General features: G+C 37.3%; 1 protein-coding gene across 2 annotated transcripts in view; it reads left to right on the top strand.

Moving 5' to 3' along the window:
- CD109 (CD109 molecule) overlaps window positions 1-21,529 on the top strand; it is a 143,430-nt gene that overhangs the window by 65,715 nt on the left and 56,186 nt on the right. For both annotated transcript variants that reach the window (XM_073006168.1, XM_073006169.1), the window contains 9 exons: window positions 1,708-1,792; window positions 7,060-7,156; window positions 7,413-7,542; window positions 8,240-8,349; window positions 10,616-10,840; window positions 11,434-11,535; window positions 11,623-11,685; window positions 12,728-12,904; window positions 16,081-16,233. In XM_073006168.1, the coding sequence (XP_072862269.1) occupies window positions 1,708-1,792; window positions 7,060-7,156; window positions 7,413-7,542; window positions 8,240-8,349; window positions 10,616-10,840; window positions 11,434-11,535; window positions 11,623-11,685; window positions 12,728-12,904; window positions 16,081-16,233 (1,142 nt within the window). The remainder of the gene's footprint in view (window positions 1-1,707; window positions 1,793-7,059; window positions 7,157-7,412; window positions 7,543-8,239; window positions 8,350-10,615; window positions 10,841-11,433; window positions 11,536-11,622; window positions 11,686-12,727; window positions 12,905-16,080; window positions 16,234-21,529) is intronic.

The raw sequence follows: 21,529 nt of genomic DNA on the forward strand, positions 1-21,529 counted from the left end.
TTAGTTATAATTTGAATAGTTATTTTGAGGTTACACATGGAGTTCTTCATTTGATTTGAACTTCTTTTTGAGATTGGGTTTTATTTAGGCAGTAGAAATTATAATATACAGGTAGTAATATCTCAGGCTCTGTGGGCCATATGTGTCTGTCATTACTACTCAACTTTGCCTTGGTACCATGAGAGCAGCCAAAGATAATATGTACATGATTGTTGCTGTGATGCAATAAACTTCATTTTATGGGTATGAAAATTTGAATTTCATATAATTTTCATATGTCATGAAATATTCTTCTTTTGACTTTTTCCAACCAGTTAAAAATTGTAAAAAATGTTCTTGGTTCATGCTGGTCATAGTTTGCCGAAGTCTGATCTGTAACTGTGCTCTCCAGTAGCGGGGCCACTTGCCATGTGTGACTCTTGAGCGCTTCAAATGTGGCTAGTCCAAATGGAGACACCAGATGTCAAAGACAGTACAAGAAAAATGAAAGCAAGAAAAATAGTTCATTAATAACCATTTTTAAATTTTGATTATTTATTGAAATGATAATCTTTTAGATATATGGGGCTAAGTAAAATATAAAAATTAATTTCACCTACTTAGTTTTACTTTTAAAATTTGGCTACTAGAAATGAAAAATTACACATATGGCTCCCATTTTATGTCTTTTAGACGGCCCTGATCTAGAAGAATAGATCATAGGGGACCAACATTTTTATAGGCTACCTTTATATCCCATTGTGGTGGTATACTGGGTATACCAGTTGTTGCATGAGGTATAGTGGAGGTGGGGAATTGATTGCAAACCTGTGATGTTTGAGGAAGAGGCATTTGGAATTCCTTGGTGGTGGGGGTTGGGGGAGTCATAGTTGACTCATGTGACTTTTTTGGTCTCCCTGTCCTAGACTGGTCTAGAGTTTAGGAGTGTCTTGGTACGTTCAGGGCCATTAGCCTTGACTGGAGCTGAAGGTCTGCCCTATATTGTTGACCCTTTGGTTTTTTTGATACTTCTCTTATGTTAATTGAATGGTGAGGTGCCTTGTTATGAGAGTGAGTTGCTTCTTTGGTCAGAGAACTATAGAAAAAAAGTTTTATAGACTGGAAAGAAACACACATTTTTTACTCTGGTGGAGTGCTTTATATCAATTATAGTATTAGTACTTATAAAATGGTTTATACCTTAATTATTATTATTATTTTTTGAGACGAAGTCTCACTGTGTCACTCAGGCTGGAGTACAGTGGCATGATCTCAGCTCACTGCAACCACTGCCTCCTGGGTTCAAGCAATTCTCCTGCCTCAGCCTCCTGAGTAGCTGGGATTACCGGTGCGCACCACCATGCCCAGCAATTTTTGTATTTTTAGTAGAGACGGGATTTCACCTTGTTGGCCAGGCTGGTCTCAAACTCCTGACCTCAGGTGATCCACCTGCCTCAGCCTCCCAGAGTGCTAGGATTATAGGCATGAGCCGCTGCTCCTGGCCTCATACCTTAATTATATAAGGCTGACCAAACTAGGGATTTCTCGTTTTGGGTGAAACAAAGGGCTTTTCATCTGTCTTAACATGTATTTGGATTCTAATGAATTTAAGTTCAAATAGTACAAATTATCAACTCCTTCAGAACAATTTTATTTTTCATTTTGTTCAGTGGAAGATGATAGTGAAGTAGATTCTTTAAAAGATTTACCCTTGCTTTTCTTTTCCAGTATTACCAAAATTTGAAGTGACATTGCAGACACCATTATACTGTTCTATGAATTCTAAGCATTTAAATGGTACCATCGTAGCAAAGTAAGTGTCATTTTTCTTTTGATGTGACTTGAAACCATTATAAGACTGTTTGACCAAAAGCTGATTATATACTTCAGAATATTAGGGCAATTTTTGCTTATTAAAATACCTTAGTGGACAGTAAACGACTATTTCTAATAAATAATTAAACATAGGACAGATCTCTACATTTCTCTGCATCCATCGCTCTGCTTGCAAGCTGACCCAGTCCTAAAATATTTCCCATAGACTAGTGTCTTTCTTAGACTTATTAAGGGATTTATATTATAGATAGCACTTTTTTTTTTCAGATGACATGGAATTGAGGTAACTTATCTTTACTTAAATTCTATTTTTTTTCCACTGATAATGGAGATAGAGCTCTTGGGGGAGAGAATAGGTTGCCTTATTACAATTAACAGATGAGTAAATAATCCACATTTATCCATTACATCACATCGTATGAACACAGAGACTTCCAACCCACCTAACACAACAGATCTATGGTGGCTGTCATGACTTTGACTCACTATGTTGAACAACACATGGCATTTTGTTTTGCTGAGGCAAAAAGCACCGTCAGAGTTCCAGACTAATGGTTCTGTGAAGTGCAGGCTGGGATTGCCCTCAAGTAATTCAAGGACTCTTCTCTTGTAGCTTGAGAGTGAAGTTCAGATTCTTTAGTTTATTTTGCAGGGCTCTTTTCTGGATTCATGTCTTTTGAAACATTCCACCTTTCTCTACTCCAGCCCATTCTCTACTGTCCCAAACTCTATTCTCACATTTTACTTTAGCTTCTAAAAATGTAAAATGCTTTTTTCTAATAGGCCATTACATAGGTAATTTCAAGGCTTACTACTTGCCCCCAACCCTCCTTATAGCCCTCATAACACTAGTCACACAGTGCTGCTGTTTGCTCGTCCACCTTTCTGAAGGTGGCTCTGTGTCTTACGTACTATAGCACCTTGGTGCCTACTAAAGTGCCAACCGTGGAGTAGGTATCCAATATATACCTACTGAAAGAACAAATAGGCCAGGCACAGTGGCTCACACCTGTAATGCCAGCACTTTGGGAGGCTGAGGAGGGTGGATCACTTGAGACCAGGAATTTGAGGCCAGCCTGGCCAACATGGCAAAACTCCATCTCTACTAAAAATACAAAAATTAGCTGGGTGTGGTGGCACACTCCCAGCTACTCGGGAGGGTGAGGCATGAGAATTGCTTGAACCTGGGAGGCAGAGGTTGCAGTGAGCCAAGATTGTACCACTGCACTTCAGCCTGGGCGATAGAGGGAGACTGTCTCAAAAAAAAAAAAAAAAAAGGAAAGAACAAATAGATAAGCAACATGACCCTTAAGATTTCAGCTCTAAGCTATATGTAGCACAGCAAAGGTCTTCATACCAAATCAAAAGCCAGATATTTGGAGTTCTGTGGGTATAGGAAAAAAGAAATTCAGTTTCTCCTATATCCACATTCAATAATTAACACAGAAGACTTCTCTGACTTCTGGTCAGGAAGAAGTAGGTGAGGATTTCTCTCCACCAAAACCCAATCAATCAGTTCTGCAGGGGACACCAGGGGGTCTCCTCTAGTTCAATTCAAGCCTGACACTATCTACTGGGAGACAGCATCAGATCATTGATGACAACTTGCTCCCCACTGCCCCCACTCCGGATGCCACTCACAAGTAATAGATTGTCACCTGTACTTCTGACTGATTGGCTGTAAATCGGAGTTGCCACTACCTTCTCTTTGGGTTTGACTGATTTGCTGGAGCTGCTCACAGGACTCAGGAAGACACTTTGCTAGCTTATTGCAAAGGATGTTACAATAGATAGAGATGAAGAGCTGGAAGAGATGCGTTGGGCGAGGCATGTGGGAAGCAACACGGAGCTTCCATGCCCTTTCTGAGCACGCTGCCCTCCAGGAACCTCCATGCTTTCAGGTCTCTGGAAGTTCTCCAAAGCCTGTCCTTTTGGGTTTTTATGTTTTCTTTTCCTTTTTCTTTTTTTTTTCATTTACCACTGATCAGAAGGGAAGGTATTATTTTATAATCTTTTTGTCCTTTTTTTGTGCTATGGTTGCTTTCAGAGAAAAAAATTCCTTGTTTTGTTAATGATACTATCCTAGAATATTTTTATTTTTTATTTTATTTTATTTTTTTAAGTGATGAAGTCTCACTCTCTCACAGGCTGGAGTGCAGTGGTGCAGTCATAGCTCACTGCATCCCCGAACACCTGGGCTCAAGCGCTCTTCCCACCTCAGCCTCCCAAGTAGCTAGGACTATAGGTGTGAGCCACCATGCCTGGCTAATTTTTTTTTTTCCTTTATAGAGATGGGGTCTTGCCATTTTCTCCAGGCTGGTCTTGAACTCCTGGCTTCACACGATACTATTGCCTTGGTCTCCTAAAGTGCTGGGACTACCGGCATGTTCCACCACTTGTGGCCTGATTTGCTTTTTAAAAATTAGGCAAGCTTTTATTTTCTGAGTGATTAACTTATCCCAAATGCTTCCAGGTTCTATTTGGGACAATAATTGTATCTTTGTTTCACAATTATTATAGCCAGCTTGGTGTTTGCAAAACTAAATCTGTTTCACATTAAAGTCAAAATTAAGTTTTGTGTCTGAGAGTACTTTAAATTATATTTGGATTTTAAAGATCCTTTTACTATCATGTGATATAACTCTGTTAAAATACAATATCCTGGCATTCTAGTTTTGCTTTTATTTAATCTTTAGCACAATACAAGTAGAGTCAGGTTTTGAAGACTTGAATGAGTGAATTTGATGCTAAGGTTGCTAACCAGGGTTTCCACTGACTTTACTGTTTTTGTTTGGAAGTGTGGGGCATTGGAACGTGGATTTTTTTTTCTTCTTAGTTTGGAATATGCTATATTTTAAGATTTACTTTTGAGTTGAGTTGATCCAGATGAGGGGCTGTTTCTGTGTTCAGTTAATGGATTCAGGAAGCAGTCATTTACTGCTATGATTTATAGACTGCAAAGCAAAATTGACTTCCATGTCTGGCTCAGCATTTCACAATAGAGATAGAAGCAACCCAGGAAATGTACTTAAAAAAGGCTTTCTGGCAGTAAAATGTGTTGCCTCTTCTTCACATGAAAAGACTTTCCTATAATGAGAGAGGATAAAATTAATATGTAGAAAGAAAAGTAGCAGAGAATGATATTTGACTCATGAAGCTAAGTTTGGACTGGGCTAGGTGGCTCGTTCCTATAATCCCAGCACTTTGGGAGGGCAACGTGGGTGGATCACTTGAAATTAGGAGTTCGAGGACAGCCTGGCAAATATGGTGAAACTCCATTTCTACTGAAAATACAAAAATTAGCTGGGTGTAGTGGCAGATGCCTGTAATCCCAAGTGCTTGGGAGGCTGAGGCAGGAGAATCGATTGAACCCGGGAGGCAGAGGTTGCAATGAGCTGAGATCATGCCATTGCACTCCAGCCTGGGTGACAGAGTGAGACTCTGTCTCAAAAAATAAAATAAAATAAAATTCACTGGACTATTTTATTTTAGCATATTGTATAAATAGTATAAATATACAATTTATTTATAAATATATTAAATTTTATTAAATATAATACAAATATATTAAAAAAATTTTAAAATTTGTATTATTAAAAAATTATATTATTATAAAATTTTATATAATAATATAAAAACTTATTAAAAATAATATAACTATATTAAATATATTAAATATAATAAATCGTATAAACAGTATAAATAGTATAAATGTATAAATAGTATTTAGACTATTTTATTGTAGTGGTGTGCGCTTGTCCTCCCAGCTACTCAGGAGGCTGAGGCAGGAGAATCTCTTCAATCCTGGAGGTGGAGGTTGCAGTAAGCCGAGATCATGCCACTGCACCCCAGCTTGGGTGGCAGGGTGAGAGTGTGTCTCAAACAAACAAACAAACAAACAAACAAACAAACGAAAAAACAAAATAAAACAAAAACCCAAACCAGAAACTAAGTTTGGTACTATGGATTTTAAAAATTATTCTTATTTTAAATTTTTCTGCAAAAAATCAATTTTTGACAGCCATGAGCGCATTTGGTGCTCCAGAATCTATGGTCTAATAAACCTTCCTGGCTAATATCGGAACATGCAGTAATAGACCATGGTGATTGCACTATCATATCAGCTGACATTTAAAAGTCTTTTAAAGCTGCGAAGTTTCGTGGGCATGCAGTTAATGGGCCAGTCCAGATTTCTAGGAGTGAAAGATTTATGTAATCTTTAAAAAATCTTTGGGCAGGAAACTGTCGCTCCCAATTATGATCAGGTTTTTTCTGGAGTCTTTCAGATGGTCAGAGGTTGGGCAGAGTGTGTTTTAAGAACTGTTTTAAGGTACTGTAGTTAAAAGTCTTCCCATTTTGGAAACTTAATTTCAAGGATCACTTTTTATTATTTGTTTAGTTTTTGAGATGGAGTCTCACTCTGTTGCCCAGGCTGGAGTGCAGTGGCATGATCTTTGTTGCGGCCTCCGCCTCTTGGGTTCAAACAATTCTCTGCCTCAACCTCCCGAATAGCTGGGATTATAGGCACCCACCACCACACCCGGCTAATTTTTTTGTGTTTTTAGTAGAAAGGGGGTTTCACCATCTTGGCCAGGCTGGTCTTGAACTCCTGACCTCGTGATCCACCTGCCTCAGCCTCCCAAAGTGCTGGGATTACAGGTATGAGCCACTGTGCCCATCCAGGATCACCATTTATTAAATACGTTTTTTGTTGGTTTTAGTTTAAAAAATTTTAGTAGTAGTATGTTTTTAATGTAATTTTTTTCTTTTTTAAATTTTCATTTTTTAGTGTTTTACCATCCCATGATGTATTATTTATTTATTTATTTATTTATTTATTTATTTATTTTGAGATAGAGTCTCGTTGTGTCACCCAGGCTGGAGTGCAGTGATACAATCTCAGCTCACTGCAACCTCCACCTCCTGGGTTCAAGCAGTTCTGCCTCAGCCTCCAAAGTAGCTGAGACTACAGGTGCCTGCCACCATGCTCAGCTAATTTTTATATTTTTAGTAGAGACAGGGTTTCACTATGTTGGCCAGGCTGGTCTTGAACTCCTGACCTCGTGATCTGCCTGCTTCGGCCTCTCAAAGTGCTGGGATTACTGGCATGAGCCACCAGGCCCAGCCCAATGTAATTAAAAAAAAATGTTGGATTGCTAATGTATGCTATTGAAAGTAGTATTTTTATTGTGTTCTGACAATATCAAGTTGATACATAAAAAGACTATGTTTATAATTATTCAGGTATACATATGGGAAGCCAGTGAAAGGAGACGTAACACTTACATTTTTACCTTTATCCTTTTGGGGAAAGAAGAAAAATATTACAAAAACATTTAAGGTAACTTTTGCAGACATTTTATAACTTGTGATGGGTAAAATATGTGTTTTTTTTCTAGAAATAAGATTTAGTATTGACTTAACAAAAAGTTAAGTGTAAGAAAATCAAGAGCTTTCCAGCACTGAACAAGTGAAAATTTACACAATTATAGTGATTAAAATGGTACTAGAGCTAACATATTTTGTGACTTAGTTTGAGTTTTATTTCTAAAATTTGAATTGCTAAAATGATAATACTGAACTTTTAAACAAAACAGATAAATGGATCTGTAAACTTCTCTTTTAATGATGAAGAGATGAAAAATATAATGGATTCTTCAAATGGACTGGATGTAGCTTCCCCTGGACCAGTAGAAATTTTAGCCACAGTGACAGAATCACTTACAGGTTTGTAGACTTTAAAGTGAAGGTAAAACCATTTATGTGACAATGCTTTATCATCTTTCTTATTATAACTGGCACTTTCATTTGGGAGCATCACTGGCTTTCTAAAGATGCTATTTAATGTTGAGATTGTTATGACTGTTAGTCTAAGTTGCAGGATGATTTTGTAATGAGGGACCTTATTTTCTATGGAAGTCACTACTTCAACCACATGTGATAGCTCTTTGTAATTTTTTTTTTTTTTTCCCATTTCTACTCTTTCCCCTTGAAAACTACATGGAAAGGCTTACATTTTCAGCTGGTTACCTTCTTTTTAAACTCGCTGAAATCTCAGCTGCTCCTACACAGTTTTCTCTTTTAATATGCAAATAAAGTTTAGTTTCTTGGACCTTTCTGTTACTATTTCAACAGTGTTAGCCAATCCCCGAAAGAGCAAAAGACTATTCTTTCATTGGCCTTAATTTGCTGCTGTTGTACATGTCACTGTGGTAGAATGGCAGCAATGGTGCTTAGAAGGATCCATAGAGAACATAATAGAACTGTGTGGTGCTTGTAGTGTCAAAGCCAATACGGGAATGAGGCTTATGTGCTCTGATATTTTAAACCTGTTTGGCAATAGGTTAGATGGAGAGATTTGGTGGATAGAAGCTTTTGGTGAAACATTACTTTTGCTTTCTAAATTGTGCAATTTCCGAAAAAGGTATTGCAAGAAATGCAAGCACTAATGTGTTCTTCAAGCAACATGATTACATCATTGAATTTTTTGATTATACTACAGTCTTGAAGCCATCTCTCAACTTCACAGCCACTGTAAGTTGGTATGTTTATTTCCTGTCCACAGCAGTAAGTTCAGCTTAATGAAATAGAATGGGAAATAATATTTTCAATGCTTTTCCAAAAATTTAAGCCAAAAAGTATATAACTTTGTCTCTTTAGATATGGGGGGCATGTAGATTTGTTTCCAAATGACCTTTGTCTATTTTTTCTAAAGAAGTAGTTTTCAACAATAAAAATATTTTTTTGAAAATGTATTTTTTTATAAGCAATTTAAGTTAGATGTGGATTGCTACACTGAAGCTTTTATTAATTAATTGAAATAATTAGATGGTAGTCAAAAATTTCAATTTCAGTTTGGTTTTTATAATGATTAATTATAGTTCTAGCAAAGATGTTACATTAAAAATTATCAACAAATTTCGTTTTTTTTGAGATAATGTTGAATTAACACATTAATTGTGTGAATTTTGATAATGAGTAAGGCATGGTGTTGGGCAGGGCTATGGAGCTAAGAAGGGCTCAATCTCTACCCTCAGGTTCACAGTTTTTGTGATGGTGACAGGAAAATATATACATAACTGTAACTCATGGCAGATTAAGATTAGTGTTACAAATTAATTTCTGCAGGGATTTAAAGCAGGGGTTGGAAAACTTTTTCTGCAAAGGGCTAGATAGTAAATATTTTCAGCTTTGTGGCCATGCAGTCTTTGTCACAGCTACTCAGCTCGGCCATTGTATCGTGAAAGCAGCCAGAGAGAATTTATAAATACGTGAGAGTGGAATGTGTTTCAGTAAAACTTTATTTACAAACATACTGGATTGGACTATCAGCTTGCAGTAGTTGGCTGACCTCTGATTTAAAGAAAGGAGGAGTCAGGCTGGATGTGGTGGCTCACTCCTGTAATCCCAGCACTTTGGGAGGCTGAGGCAGGTGGATCACCTGAGGTCAGGAGTTCAAGACCAGCCTGACCAACATGGAGAAACCCCGTCTCTACTAAAAATATAAAAAATTAGCCAGGCATGGTGGCACATGACTGTAATCCCAGCTACTCGGGAGTCTGAGGCAGGAGAATTGCCTGGAACCGGGGAGGCGGAGGTTGTGGTGAACGGAGATCACGCCATTGCACTCCAGCCTGGGCAACAAGAACAAAACTCCGTCTCAAAAAACAAAACAAAACCAAACAAAACCAAACAAACAAAAAACACCAAAAAAGAAAGAAAGAAAGAAGAAAGGAGAGGTCCCTTGTTGAATGGGTCAATTATTGTTTCAGGTAGTTTCTGATTGCAGTGATCTTAATTGAGTTTGAAAAGGTAAGTTAAAAAAAAATTGAAGCTGCAAATGGTAATTTCTGAATGAGTAGAGTGAAACCGTGGGCGTTCAGGGAGGGAGGGTTGGCTGTGGGATAGGCATGGAGGTTATTATGGGATGCTTCATGGACGAGGACGCTCTACACCGTTTTTTAAAAGATTAGTTGGATTTTAAATGCTTGGGCATGGGACTGGGAGGTGGGGAGCGAGATAAGAAGTGAGACAGGAAGGCGAGCTCTGCTGGCAAGTTCAGGGTGCACTCAGTATTTGAGGGAGACTGCTCAGGCTGTGTGCAGGAGGAAGGCAGTAGCCCAGGAGTAAGGGGATGGGCAGCCTTGTGGTGGTAGCTGTGGGAGTGGAGAGGATGGAAGAGAGAAGCTTAGGGCTTTGGTGTTCATTGGATTTGGTGGGGGCGGGGGAGAGGGAGGGAAAATTCAGAAATGTAAAGTCTTGCAGAATTGTGATGTTAGCAAAAATAGGAAAATGACATGGTTGCTCATTTTAGATGTGTGAATTTGAGGTGTCTAGGATATCCAAGTAGAAATTTCCTGCAGGTAATTGGAGGTGTTGGGCATGAACTCCAGAGCAAGGCAAGGATGGGAATTTTGGCTTCAGGGTGCAATCACAGAGATGACAAGCTAAGCCATAGGAGTGCTGAGACCTTGGAGGAAGAGAAAAGAACAGATGTCCAAAATTCCCACATTTAGGGAGAGGGAAGAGGAACCAAAAAGGACACTGAGAGGATGCAGAAAGAAGGTAGGAAGTAAAGGGGGTTGTTTTAGAGCCATGGAAGGTAAGGGAATCCATAATATAAACAAGGGAGTATTCAGTGATGTTGGATGCCTCCTAGAGAGAGGCCACCGAATCTGGATATTATAGTGCTATCAATAATTTTTGAGAGTTCAATTTCATGAGAATACTACAGACAGGAACTGTATTTAATTGTGTTTAAATCCTTTGGGTTTTTAAGATGTTTTGTTTTGACCATTAGGTGAAGGTAACCCGTGCTGATGGCAACCAGCTGACTCTTGAAGAAAGAAGAAATAATGTGGTCATAGCAGTGACCCAGGGAAACTGTACTGAGTGCTGGAGCGGATCTAACAGTGGAAATCAGAAAATGGAAACTGTTCAGAAAATAAATTATACTGTCCCCCAAAATGGAACTTTTAAGATTGGATTCCCAATCCTGGAGGATTCCAGTGAGCTACAGTTGAAGGTGCCATCTGTTTCCCATCATTGTGTCACTGCAACAACACCATTACAGTTGTAATATTGTGGCAGACACTCAACCTGTCAGACCCGAAAGTACATAGGAAGTGGTCACATGTCTGTATTTTACAAAATGGAGGAGAGTTTTGGTAAAAGTAATTTAATGACAGTGACTGAAGGTTAGACTACATTTTTCCTTGTAAGTTCATTTTGAAGAGCACAGTAAAATACAGCAATGTGAAGATATGATGGAGAAGTTCCTCAAACCCCCAGTCCAGGGTTTGAGGTCAGTCATTAGAAATTTTATTTTGGCAGAAACTGAAAGAACTGAAAGGAATACACACACACACACACACACACACACACACACACACACGCATATATACACATATATATACACCTTTCCTGTGTTTTAAAGCTATCAGTTTCTTTACAGTATAAGCTATAAAATGATGACAATCCAATGTCTGGTGAATGTATTTTTCTTGCATTAAAAAAAGTGAAAATAAATTTGGTTTTTAATAACTGTTCAGCAGGTAGCATGTTTTCTCAAGGTGTTATTAAAAATGAACATTTATAGCTCCTTTTCTTTTGTTACAGGCCTATTTTCTTGGTAGTAAAAGTAGCATAGCAGTTCATAGTATGTTTAAGTCTCCTAGTAAGACATACATCCAACTAAAAACAAGAGATGAAAATATAAAGGTAATGCTTACAACTCACTTGATAATTGTAATATAATTGGACTATCTTGCTTTTGATATGTACATATTAATTAAGTTTTTTTTCTAGGTGGGATCGCCTTTTGAGTTGGTGGTTAGTGGCAACAAACGATTGAAGGAGTTAAGCTATATGGTAATCTCTTATAGAACCTAAATTTATGATCTATTATAGAATCATCTTTTTATTCACATTTAAGTTCAGGGGTACATGTGCAGATTTGTTACATAACTAAACTCATGTCATGGGGGTTTGTTGTACAGATTATTTCATCACCCAGGTATTAAGCCTAGTACCCATTAGTTGTTTTTCCTGATCCTCTCCCTCGTCCTACCCTCCACCCTCCCATAGGCCCCAGTGTCTGTTGTTCCCCTCTGTGTGTCCATGTGTTCTCATCATTTAACTCCCACTTATAAGTGAGAACATGTGGTATTTGGTTTTCTGATCCTGTGTTAGTTTGCTAAGGATAATGGCCTCCAGCTCCATCCATGTTCCTGCAAGGGACATGATTTTATTCTTTTTTATAGCTGCATAGTATTCCGTACTATATATGTACCACATTTTCTTTATCCAGTCCACCTTTGATGGGTATTTAGGTTGAGAATGATCTTAAATGGTATCTACCTTATATCTACATTAAACTTACTAATTTTTATAACTCAGCCTCATACCTTTTTAGCCTGTCCTTTCTACATTGAAATCAAATAAAAAACCTTTTTTATTTCTTCACCTATATTTGCATTTCCAATTTAAAATAGATAACTAAATCTTGTTTTATGTTTAAGATTTAAAATTCTATTTGATAAGCAATAGATATTCATTATAGAAAATCATACAATGTAAGAAAAACAAAAAAGAAAATAAAAAGTGCTATCCATGACCATGTAATTTTGCTAATTCAACTTTCCCAATGGTGCCCTGTATTCCTTCCAATCAAAAATAGATTCTTGACTATGAAGCTACTGTTGCTCCAATCAGTATGACTTTAATCTTACCATTTTCTGTTTCTCGGTGTATGCTCTCTGTGTTTGTCAGAGGTTTTCCTGCATTCAAAAAGACTTTGAAGCTGGTTCAAGTCAAGAATTTGTGTGTATGCATACAATTATGATTGATTTAGTTTCAGTTGAGATCCTACTAGGTTTGGCAATAAATTAAACCCATCTACTATTCTTTTCAGGTAGTATCCAGGGGACAGCTGGTGGCTGTAGGAAAACAAAATTCAACAATCTTCTCTTTAACACCAGAAAATTCTTGGACTCCAAAAGCCTGTGTAATAGTGTATTATATTGAAGATGATGGGGAAATTATAAATGATGTTCTAAAAATTCCTGTTCAGCTTGTTTTTAAAAATAAGGTAAGATTTAAGGTAATGATGTTTAAAAGAAAATTTTATATTAGTGAAGTCTGAGAAATGTAATTTTTTTTAAGAAAAGTATCATTAAACCAAATTGGTTAGAAATTTATATTATTCTATTTCTAGAACTATGGTTAAACTTTTTAATATTTGGCACTACATATGTATTTTCACTTGTGGAGTTATTGGGGACTGATAGTCTATTTGTAAACTATGGTTCTGGTCTTTTAAGACTTTAACTCAGATAATGAAACCGTTTCAGAATTTTTCAAATGGTTGAATTAATATTGTTCAGGAACGAAATTCCAGTGGTAACATGGAATTCATGTGGTGTTGATATTGCAGTGATGATATAAAGGGTGTGGGAGGGAGTAAGGCCATCTAGGATAATATGTGGAAGCAGAGATGGACTTTCATTCATCTATTTAATTAGTTGGAAACTAGCCCAGGGCAACTTTTCAATGAGCTTGATTACCTTGCATGTGAGGATCCCGTGTGGAGTCTGGTCTCCAAGTGCACCAGTGTCTTTTATAGCCCAATGTGACCAGCTTGAGTAGGAAATCCCTTTGGAACCCAGCTCTGAAAAGAAACCTGATTGCATCATCTTATGTATATCAGAATGAGCCATTGCTCTCACTAACAACTGTAAAAAATTATTGCTTTAAATAGTGATTTGCAGAGTATGGTTCTTCTATTTCTTTTTTCTTTATTTGTTAAAATATTTGAGAAGTAACAGTACTGATCTGTACCTTCTTTTTTTAAAATTTGTGTTTATTTATTTTTTGAGACTAGGTTATGAGACTGGCTAATTTTTGTATTTTTGGTAGAGACATGGTTTTGCTGTGTTGCCCAGGTTGGTCTCTAACTCCTGGGCCCAGGTAATCCACCTGCCTCAGCCTCTCAAGGTGCTGGGATTACAGACATGAGCCACTGCACCAGGCCTGTACTTTACTTTTGTTGAGAATTATTACTCTCACTTTGATTGTTAAAATATAATACAAACTTCTGTTTTTTTTAGCTTGTGAAAAGAGTTCTTACAAAGATAACACTATGTTTTGTTAGTGTTAGAGCACAATTTTTGACTTCTAGTTATCCTAGTAATTGCCTGACAAAGGTGAATTTTAAAGTAGAAGTTATGGAGGCTTAAACATTTCAGAAAGCAAGACCAGGTTCTAAAGCTAGTTACAGTGTAAAAGATCATGGACTTTGAGAAAGCAGAGTATGTTAATAGCATACTTTCAAGCAATTTCTTAGCTATAAGAGATTGGAAATTAGTTTCAGTTCCATTTGCAATGATATCTCTTCCTCTTATTTTTATGTGATAATCATCACATTTATAAAGAAACAACATAATTGGAAATGGAGTATGTCTAAGCAAGAGAAAGTTAGTGAATGTTTATTTGTTCAGTAATGACTATGGAATAAGTGAATGAGCTGTAGGAGGGGCAAGAGATGTAGGTTTAGAAATCATCCACACAGAAGTGCAAGTTGAAGCCATGGGGCTCTGAAGTACAGAGTGAGAAGCACAAGGTCTAAGACTGAGTCTTGAACATGCTGCTCCCTCTCCCCCACATTTTAGTGTGTAGGTGGAGAAAGTAACCTACATACAGTGGTTTGAGAGGCATGTCAGAGAAAAATTGCACTGGACAAGTTAAACAGGTAAGGAAGGCTTTATTCAAGACGATTGCAATAGAAGAGAAAGATTAAACTCAACTCTGCTGAAACAAAAGGCAGGAGAGTTTTTAAGCACTGGGGTGAACTCATCTAAAAGTGCTGGAGGACTTGTTGGGAGGTTGGTCAATGCGGTTAGGTGGTCTGTGTTTGCTAATTAGAACTTACTGAAGTTAGGCTCCCACCCTCCCACAGAGACTGAGATCAATTGGGACTTTGTCTTTCTTGATGATTATACTTCAAAGGGATGGCCCTGAGGTCCTTGAGAAAGACATGCCTGGGTTGTAAAACTGCCCAGAGGCTGGGAGAAGATTTATATCTCAAAGGGTTGGAGAAATAATTTATAATTGCATATTTTCTAAAATAAATGCTCTAAGAAAAGGGAGCTCAGGGGCTTATAGTTAAGAAGAAGCCTGTCTTTATAAAGCAGAGTCAACTGAAGGGGAACATTAAGGCCCTCTTGGTCAGACATTAGAATCACTGGCACAGCAGAAGGTTGAGACAGAGCTAGATGAAATGAAAATTTCCAGTAGGGGTCACGCGCGGTGGGTCACACCTGTAATCCCAGCACTTTGGGAGGCCGAGGCAGGCGGATCGCCTGAGGTCAGGAGTTGGAGATCAGCCCGACCAACATGGTGAAACCCTGTCTCTACTAAAAAAGATACAGAAATTAGCCAGGCATGGTGGTACGCACCTGTAATCCCAGCTACTTGGGAGGCTGAGGCAGGAGAATCGCTTGAACCCAGGAGGCAGAGGTTGCAGTGAGCCAAGATCGTGCCATTGCACTCTAGCCTGGGCAACAAGAGTGAAACTCCATCTCAAAAAAAAAAAAAAAAAAAAAAAGGAAAATTCCCAGTAGGAAGGGGCCTCATGACAAGGCCATTTGGTTCAGCAGGGATGCAATGACTGATGCTCTTTATAAAGTATTAGATTAGTAGGTCCAGGACCATGCTTTCCTGAGGTTAATGGTGAGGAAGTTTAGAAGGCCATGGAGACACAGAGCATGAGGGCCTGACTAGTATTTGCTCTAACCACGCCCTGCCTTGGAAAGGCCTCCTGTCACCCCCAGTCCAGGGTGGTTCTGTGAGTCCCGGAGGAGCTTTCCTTGCTTTCACACCTAAGTTCACATCACCAACACGTAGGCATCCTCTTTTGTGTTTCTCCTTTGTATAGTGGCCTTCCCCAGGTATGCTAGACACTGCTGTCTTCTACTCAGCACTGGCTGGGATCTGAGGGCTGGGAGATGGAGAAAGGGAAGAAAAAAGATTCAGAATTGAAGAATAATTCAGATTTATACCACTGTGAGAAGTTCTATGACTTGCAAACACTCTGGGAGTATTTTTTTTATTCCTTTCCCTAGAGAAGGGTTATGTATGGTTTTAGAATTATCCCTGAGCCAAGGCACATGTAGAATCTTTGCTATATTTTGAGCCATTGATCTGCTATTGGCAAAAATATGCTTTAAAAAAGTGACATAAGTTAATCCTCCTTTCTCTCTTTTTTAGATAAAGCTGTATTGGAGTAAAGTGAAAGCTGAACCATCTGAGAAAGTCTCGCTTAGGATGTCTGTGACACAGCCTGACTCCATAGCTGGGATTGTAGCTGTTGACAAAACTGTGAATCTGATGTATGCCTCTAATGATCTGACAATGGAAAATGTGAGCTTAGCTATTTTTTCGTTATGAAAATTCGTATTACAAGAGAAAAAAGAAACTTTATTGTATTACTTTAAATAGTTAAAGAAAATTTCATTAGTTCCTTTGCATGTGTAAGTCAATAATTAGCAAAGTTTCCAAATAAAAAATAATCTGTGTGGTAATGGTTGGTTATGTTGGAAAGAAGCTTCTGTGGTTAGTGTCCTTCCTGTCTTTCATGAGAGTCATCACCTAAAGTTAGACGGGAGGAATAAGTTCTGGAGACCTGTGGTACAACATGGTGACTATAGTTAATGATAATGTACCATATACTTGAAAATTGCTAAGAGAATAGATTTTAAATGTTCTCACCACAAAAAATGATCAATATGTGGTATGTAAGGTAATAGATATGTTAATTAGATTAATCATTCCACAGTATATACAAATATCAATATATCACTCTGTACTCCATAAATATATACAATAAAAAATGCCACTTATAGTTTTCCTTCATTTTCATGCTACATTTTAAGACACTCAAGGAAGTACTAGGAAATTGACTTGCATAATTCTGGGTTACATTAGATAAGAGAGCTTTAGATAATTTTTGAAGTATGTTCTATTTTGGTTATACATAATGATTATAACTAATTACAGTTCCCATTGGGCCGGGCATGGTGGCTCACGCCTGTAATCCCAGCACTTTGGGAGGCCGAGGTGGGCAGATCATGAGGTCAGGAGATCGAGACCATCCTGGCTAACATGGTGAAACCCCGTCTATACTAAAAATACAAAAAATTAGCCGGGCGTGTTGGTGGACGCCTGTAGTCCCAGCTGCTTGAAGGGCTGAGACAGGAGAATGGCGTGAACCCGGGAGGCGGAACTTGCAGTGAGCCGAGTTCGTGCCGCTGCACTCCAGCCTGGGCAACAGAGCGAGACTCCGTCTCAAAAAAAAAAAAAAAAAAAAAAAAAAAATTGCAGTTCCCATTGAATCAGGAATTTGCAGTATATTCAAGGGGTGAAATCATGTTACTCTGCAGAAAACTTACAAACCAAGAAGTATATCAACATCTAGCATTGCATAAATGAATCCCATATTCATTAGTCATTTGATTTTTATTTATATGTTCTCAATATATTCTTGTGTACCATTGTCAGTTGTAAACTAGATTGTATAATTTATGTCTATTAATGGATTCAGTAGAGTGATTAACAATACATCAGGAAGAAAGTTATACATAGTTAGGTTGATTTGGTCATTATATTGTAAAATTTAATTTACTTGTGAAAAATTGTACATTTTCTTCAGTCTATACAACTATTTTTTTCAATCTTTTCTTTTTTTTTTTGAAAACCTTTGTTTTACAACCAATTGGTCATTTTTTCTCTTTGACTTTTCCTGAGTTCACATTATTTTTATAAGTTTGTAGATCTTGCATATGATTTAACTGAATATAATAGCATCTGTTATTTTATAGCTTTCTAAATACATTGGTAAATATATAATTATATTTTTTTCTTCCCTACATATGTGTATGTTTGTATGTGTGTACATGTATGTGTATACACACGTACACACACACCCCATCTATGTGCTGTGCTCTGTCTCTATTTACATTTATACATATGCATGTAATATATATATATTTACAAGCATATTTATATATACGTATAATATATGTATATTTACAAGTATATTTATATATACAGATAATATATGTATATTTACATTAATTTTTTTCAGATATTAAGATTGCTTTCTCAGCTTTCTTTTGGTTCATATTTTCCTGGCGTATTTTTACATTTCTTATTTTCAACCTTTTGTAACTTTTTAAGTGTATCTTTTAAGTAGCATATTACCATATTGCTTTTGTTTTTCAATCTAATCTAATAGCCAACATCTTTTAATAAGCTTTTATAAGTAATTCTTTTTCTAATGGGGACTTTTTTCTGCTTTTTTATATTTTAAAATTTAGATTCTTTTTCCGTGGGCTAGATTAAATTTGTTTTGCTGATTTAGAAGTTATGCATTCTATTTTTGTTACTCTGTGAGTTAAACTGTACCCATATTAATTTATCCTTGTTGGTTTCTAAAGGTTATCAATATTTGAATCTAGTATGCTCCTATATCCTTTCGGTCTCTACCTCTGTCTTTTCCTTTTCCTCCTACCCTGGCCAGATCATTCTGTTCGTGTACAGACTTTTAGCTCCGTGTTATCATAGACTGCCCTTTCAATCTATGCTGTTCTTTCATTTTTTAATTGTGGAAATCTGTGTTGATTATTTCTTCCTTTCCATTTTAGTTTTTCTTTCCTTCTGGGACTTTTGTTATTTAGAAATTAACACTTTTACTTCCATCCTGCACATCTCTTAGTTTTTTGTTTTATGTTTTCTAACTCTTTGTCTTTTCTGTGTTTCTCTGGGAGAGTTCCTCAGTTGACTATTCAGCTTAGTGATCATTCATTAGCTGTATTTATCCTACTTTAATCTCTTATATTGTGTCTTTTATGTAAGCTATTGTTTTTAGTATCTATCATTTTCCTTTGTTTCTTGTTTTTGTTTTATATTCTAATATTTCCCATTATCTCCTTGTGTGTATTTGATATGCATATTTTAAATTATTGAATTGACTTTTTCAGTAATTTTGTGTCACAAGCTATATGTTGTCTAGTTGGATGTCTTACTTTTACAGTATTTATACTCTTTGGAAGTTTAGTTGATTTGGCAGATCCTCTGATAATATCTATTTGGGAAGACTGAGCATCAGGTTCCAATCTGTGTAAGTCCTGTGAATCCCTCCTGAGGGGAGAGGACTAGCCTCATGGACTAGAGAATTACTCTTGATCCTTTCTGCGGCCTGCCTCTATTCAGAGTTTCACTCTTAAACCCTTGGGGAGAAGAGCACCAGTAAGAAAAGGTCTCCTGAGGTTATGATTCACCAGCCCTGAGGGTTTGGAGGAGGAGGAGAGGAAGAGTGAATGCTTGAGGGACATAGTTCTGTCTGCTGTTTTCCTCACTTTCCCACACTAGAAGGGCGGAGGTGCTGACCTGGTATTATCTTTTGGATACTTGCACAGGCAGTCTGAGCTGCTACTACTGTTGATTTTGGCAGTGAAGTTGCCAGGACTGTGTGTCCTGAGCAACCCCCTGGAGGGAAATAAGGGCAAAATTTAAAAACCTCTCCTCCAGCCTGTTTTCTGACTGCTATGTCTGCTGCTGTGTCTGGCTGCCTTCTGCCTTAGACTGAAGCTGTGCAATTTCTCCCAAGACCAATTCAAGATGTCCGCCACTCTTCCTGGGGTTTTCTCATTGTGCATGTTGAAGTTTCCTGCTTGCTTTGATTGTTTCTCCAGTTGGTTCTGGAGGAGGGAGTCAGGAGCCTGTCGTAGTAGACTGTTTTGGCTTCTTTTTTTTTCTTGTTAAATTTACATGTGTTGTCAATAGCCTCTTGAATGCCTTGGAATAATTTAAGTTTATAGATCTTCCAGGAATAATTTTAGATGTTAGCCTTCTTGTCATTAGCCTATGCTGCAGCTTTGACAATGCTTTGTTTATTGAGCCAGTGAGAACAGGAAGATTTCTTTATGAGATAGATGCTGCTTTTTCTTTTTTCTTTTTTTAAAAATAAATTTTATTGTGTATATTTGAGGTTTGCAACATGATGTTATGGAATACATATAGGCAGTATAATGGTTACTGTAGTGAAGCAAATTTACATATTTATCATTTCGCATAGCTACATTTTTGTGACAAAAGAAGTTAAAATTGATTTAATGAAAACTCCAAATATCATAATTCTATTAACTGTATCTCCATGTGGTAGATTATATAACTGCATTTTTCATCCCACATATCTGCTATTTTGTATCCTTTGATGTCCATATTCCCATTTTCTTCTTCCTTCCCCCTTGCCCCTGTAACCGTCTTTTGTTTATTCATTTATTTATTTATTTAAACTTTTAAGTTCGGGGGTACATGTGCAGGTTTGTTACACAGGCAAACTTGTGCCATAGGGGTTTGTTGTACAGATTATTTCATCACTCAGGTATTAAGCCTAGTGCACATTCGTTGTTTTTCCTGATCCTCTCCCTCCTCCCACCCTCCACTGTCTGACAAGCCCTACTGTGTGTTGTTCCCCTCTGTGTGTCCATGTGTTCTCATCATTTAACTCCCACTTATAAGTGAGAACATGTGGTATTTGGTTTTCTGTTCCTGTGTTAGTTTGCTAAGGATAATGGCCTCCAGCTCCATCCATGTTCCTGCAAGGGACATGATTTTATTCTTTTTTATAGCTGCATAGTATTCCATACTATATATGTACCACATTTTCTTTATCCAGTCCACCTTTGATGGGTATTTAGGTTGAGAATGATCTTAAATGGTATCTACCTTATATCTACATTAAACTTACTAATTTTTATAACTCAGCCTCATACCTTTTTAGCCTGTCCTTTCTACATTGAAATCAAATAAAAAACCTTTTTTATTTCTTCACCTATATTTGCATTTCCAATTTAAAATAGATAACTAAATCTTGTTTTATGTTTAAGATTTAAAATTCTATTTGATAAGCAATATTCATTATAGAAAATCATACAATGTAAGAAAAACAAAAAAGAAAATAAAAAGTGCTATCCATGACCATGTAATTTTGCTAATTCAACTTTCCCAATGGTGCCCTGTATTCCTTCCAATCAAAAATAGATTCTTGACTATGAAGCTACTGTTGCTCCAATCAGTATGACTTTAATCTTACCATTTTCTGTTTCTCGGTGTATGCTCTCTGTGTTTGTCAGAGAGGTTTTCCTGCATTCAAAAAGACTTTGAAGCTGGTTCAAGTCAAGAATTTGTGTGTATGCATACAATTATGATTGATTTAGTTTCAGTTGAGATCCTACTAGGTTTGGCAATAAATTAAACCCATCTACTATTCTCCCAAGTAGCTGGGATTACAGGCGTGAGCAACCACGCCCAGCTGGTTTTGTATTTCAATAGAGATAGGATTTCACCATGTTGGACAGGCTGGGTTCAAACTCCTGACCTCAAGTGATCCTCCTGCTTTGGCCTCCCAAAGTGCTGGGATTACAGGTGTGAGCACTGCACTTGGACTCTTTATGGTTCTGATTTTCATTTCTCTAATGATCAGTGATGTTGAGCTTTTTCTCATGATTGTAGGCCACATGTATGACTTCTATGACTTATATTGAAAAGTGTTGGTTCATTTCCTTTGCTCACTTTTTTTTTTTTTGGAGATGGAGTTTCCCTCTTTTTGCCCAGGCGGGAGTGCAATGGCATGATCTTGGCTCACCGCAACCTC

The sequence above is a fragment of the Chlorocebus sabaeus genome, chromosome 17 (assembly GCF_047675955.1).
Source record: "Chlorocebus sabaeus isolate Y175 chromosome 17, mChlSab1.0.hap1, whole genome shotgun sequence".
Classification (NCBI taxonomy): domain Eukaryota; kingdom Metazoa; phylum Chordata; class Mammalia; order Primates; family Cercopithecidae; genus Chlorocebus; species Chlorocebus sabaeus.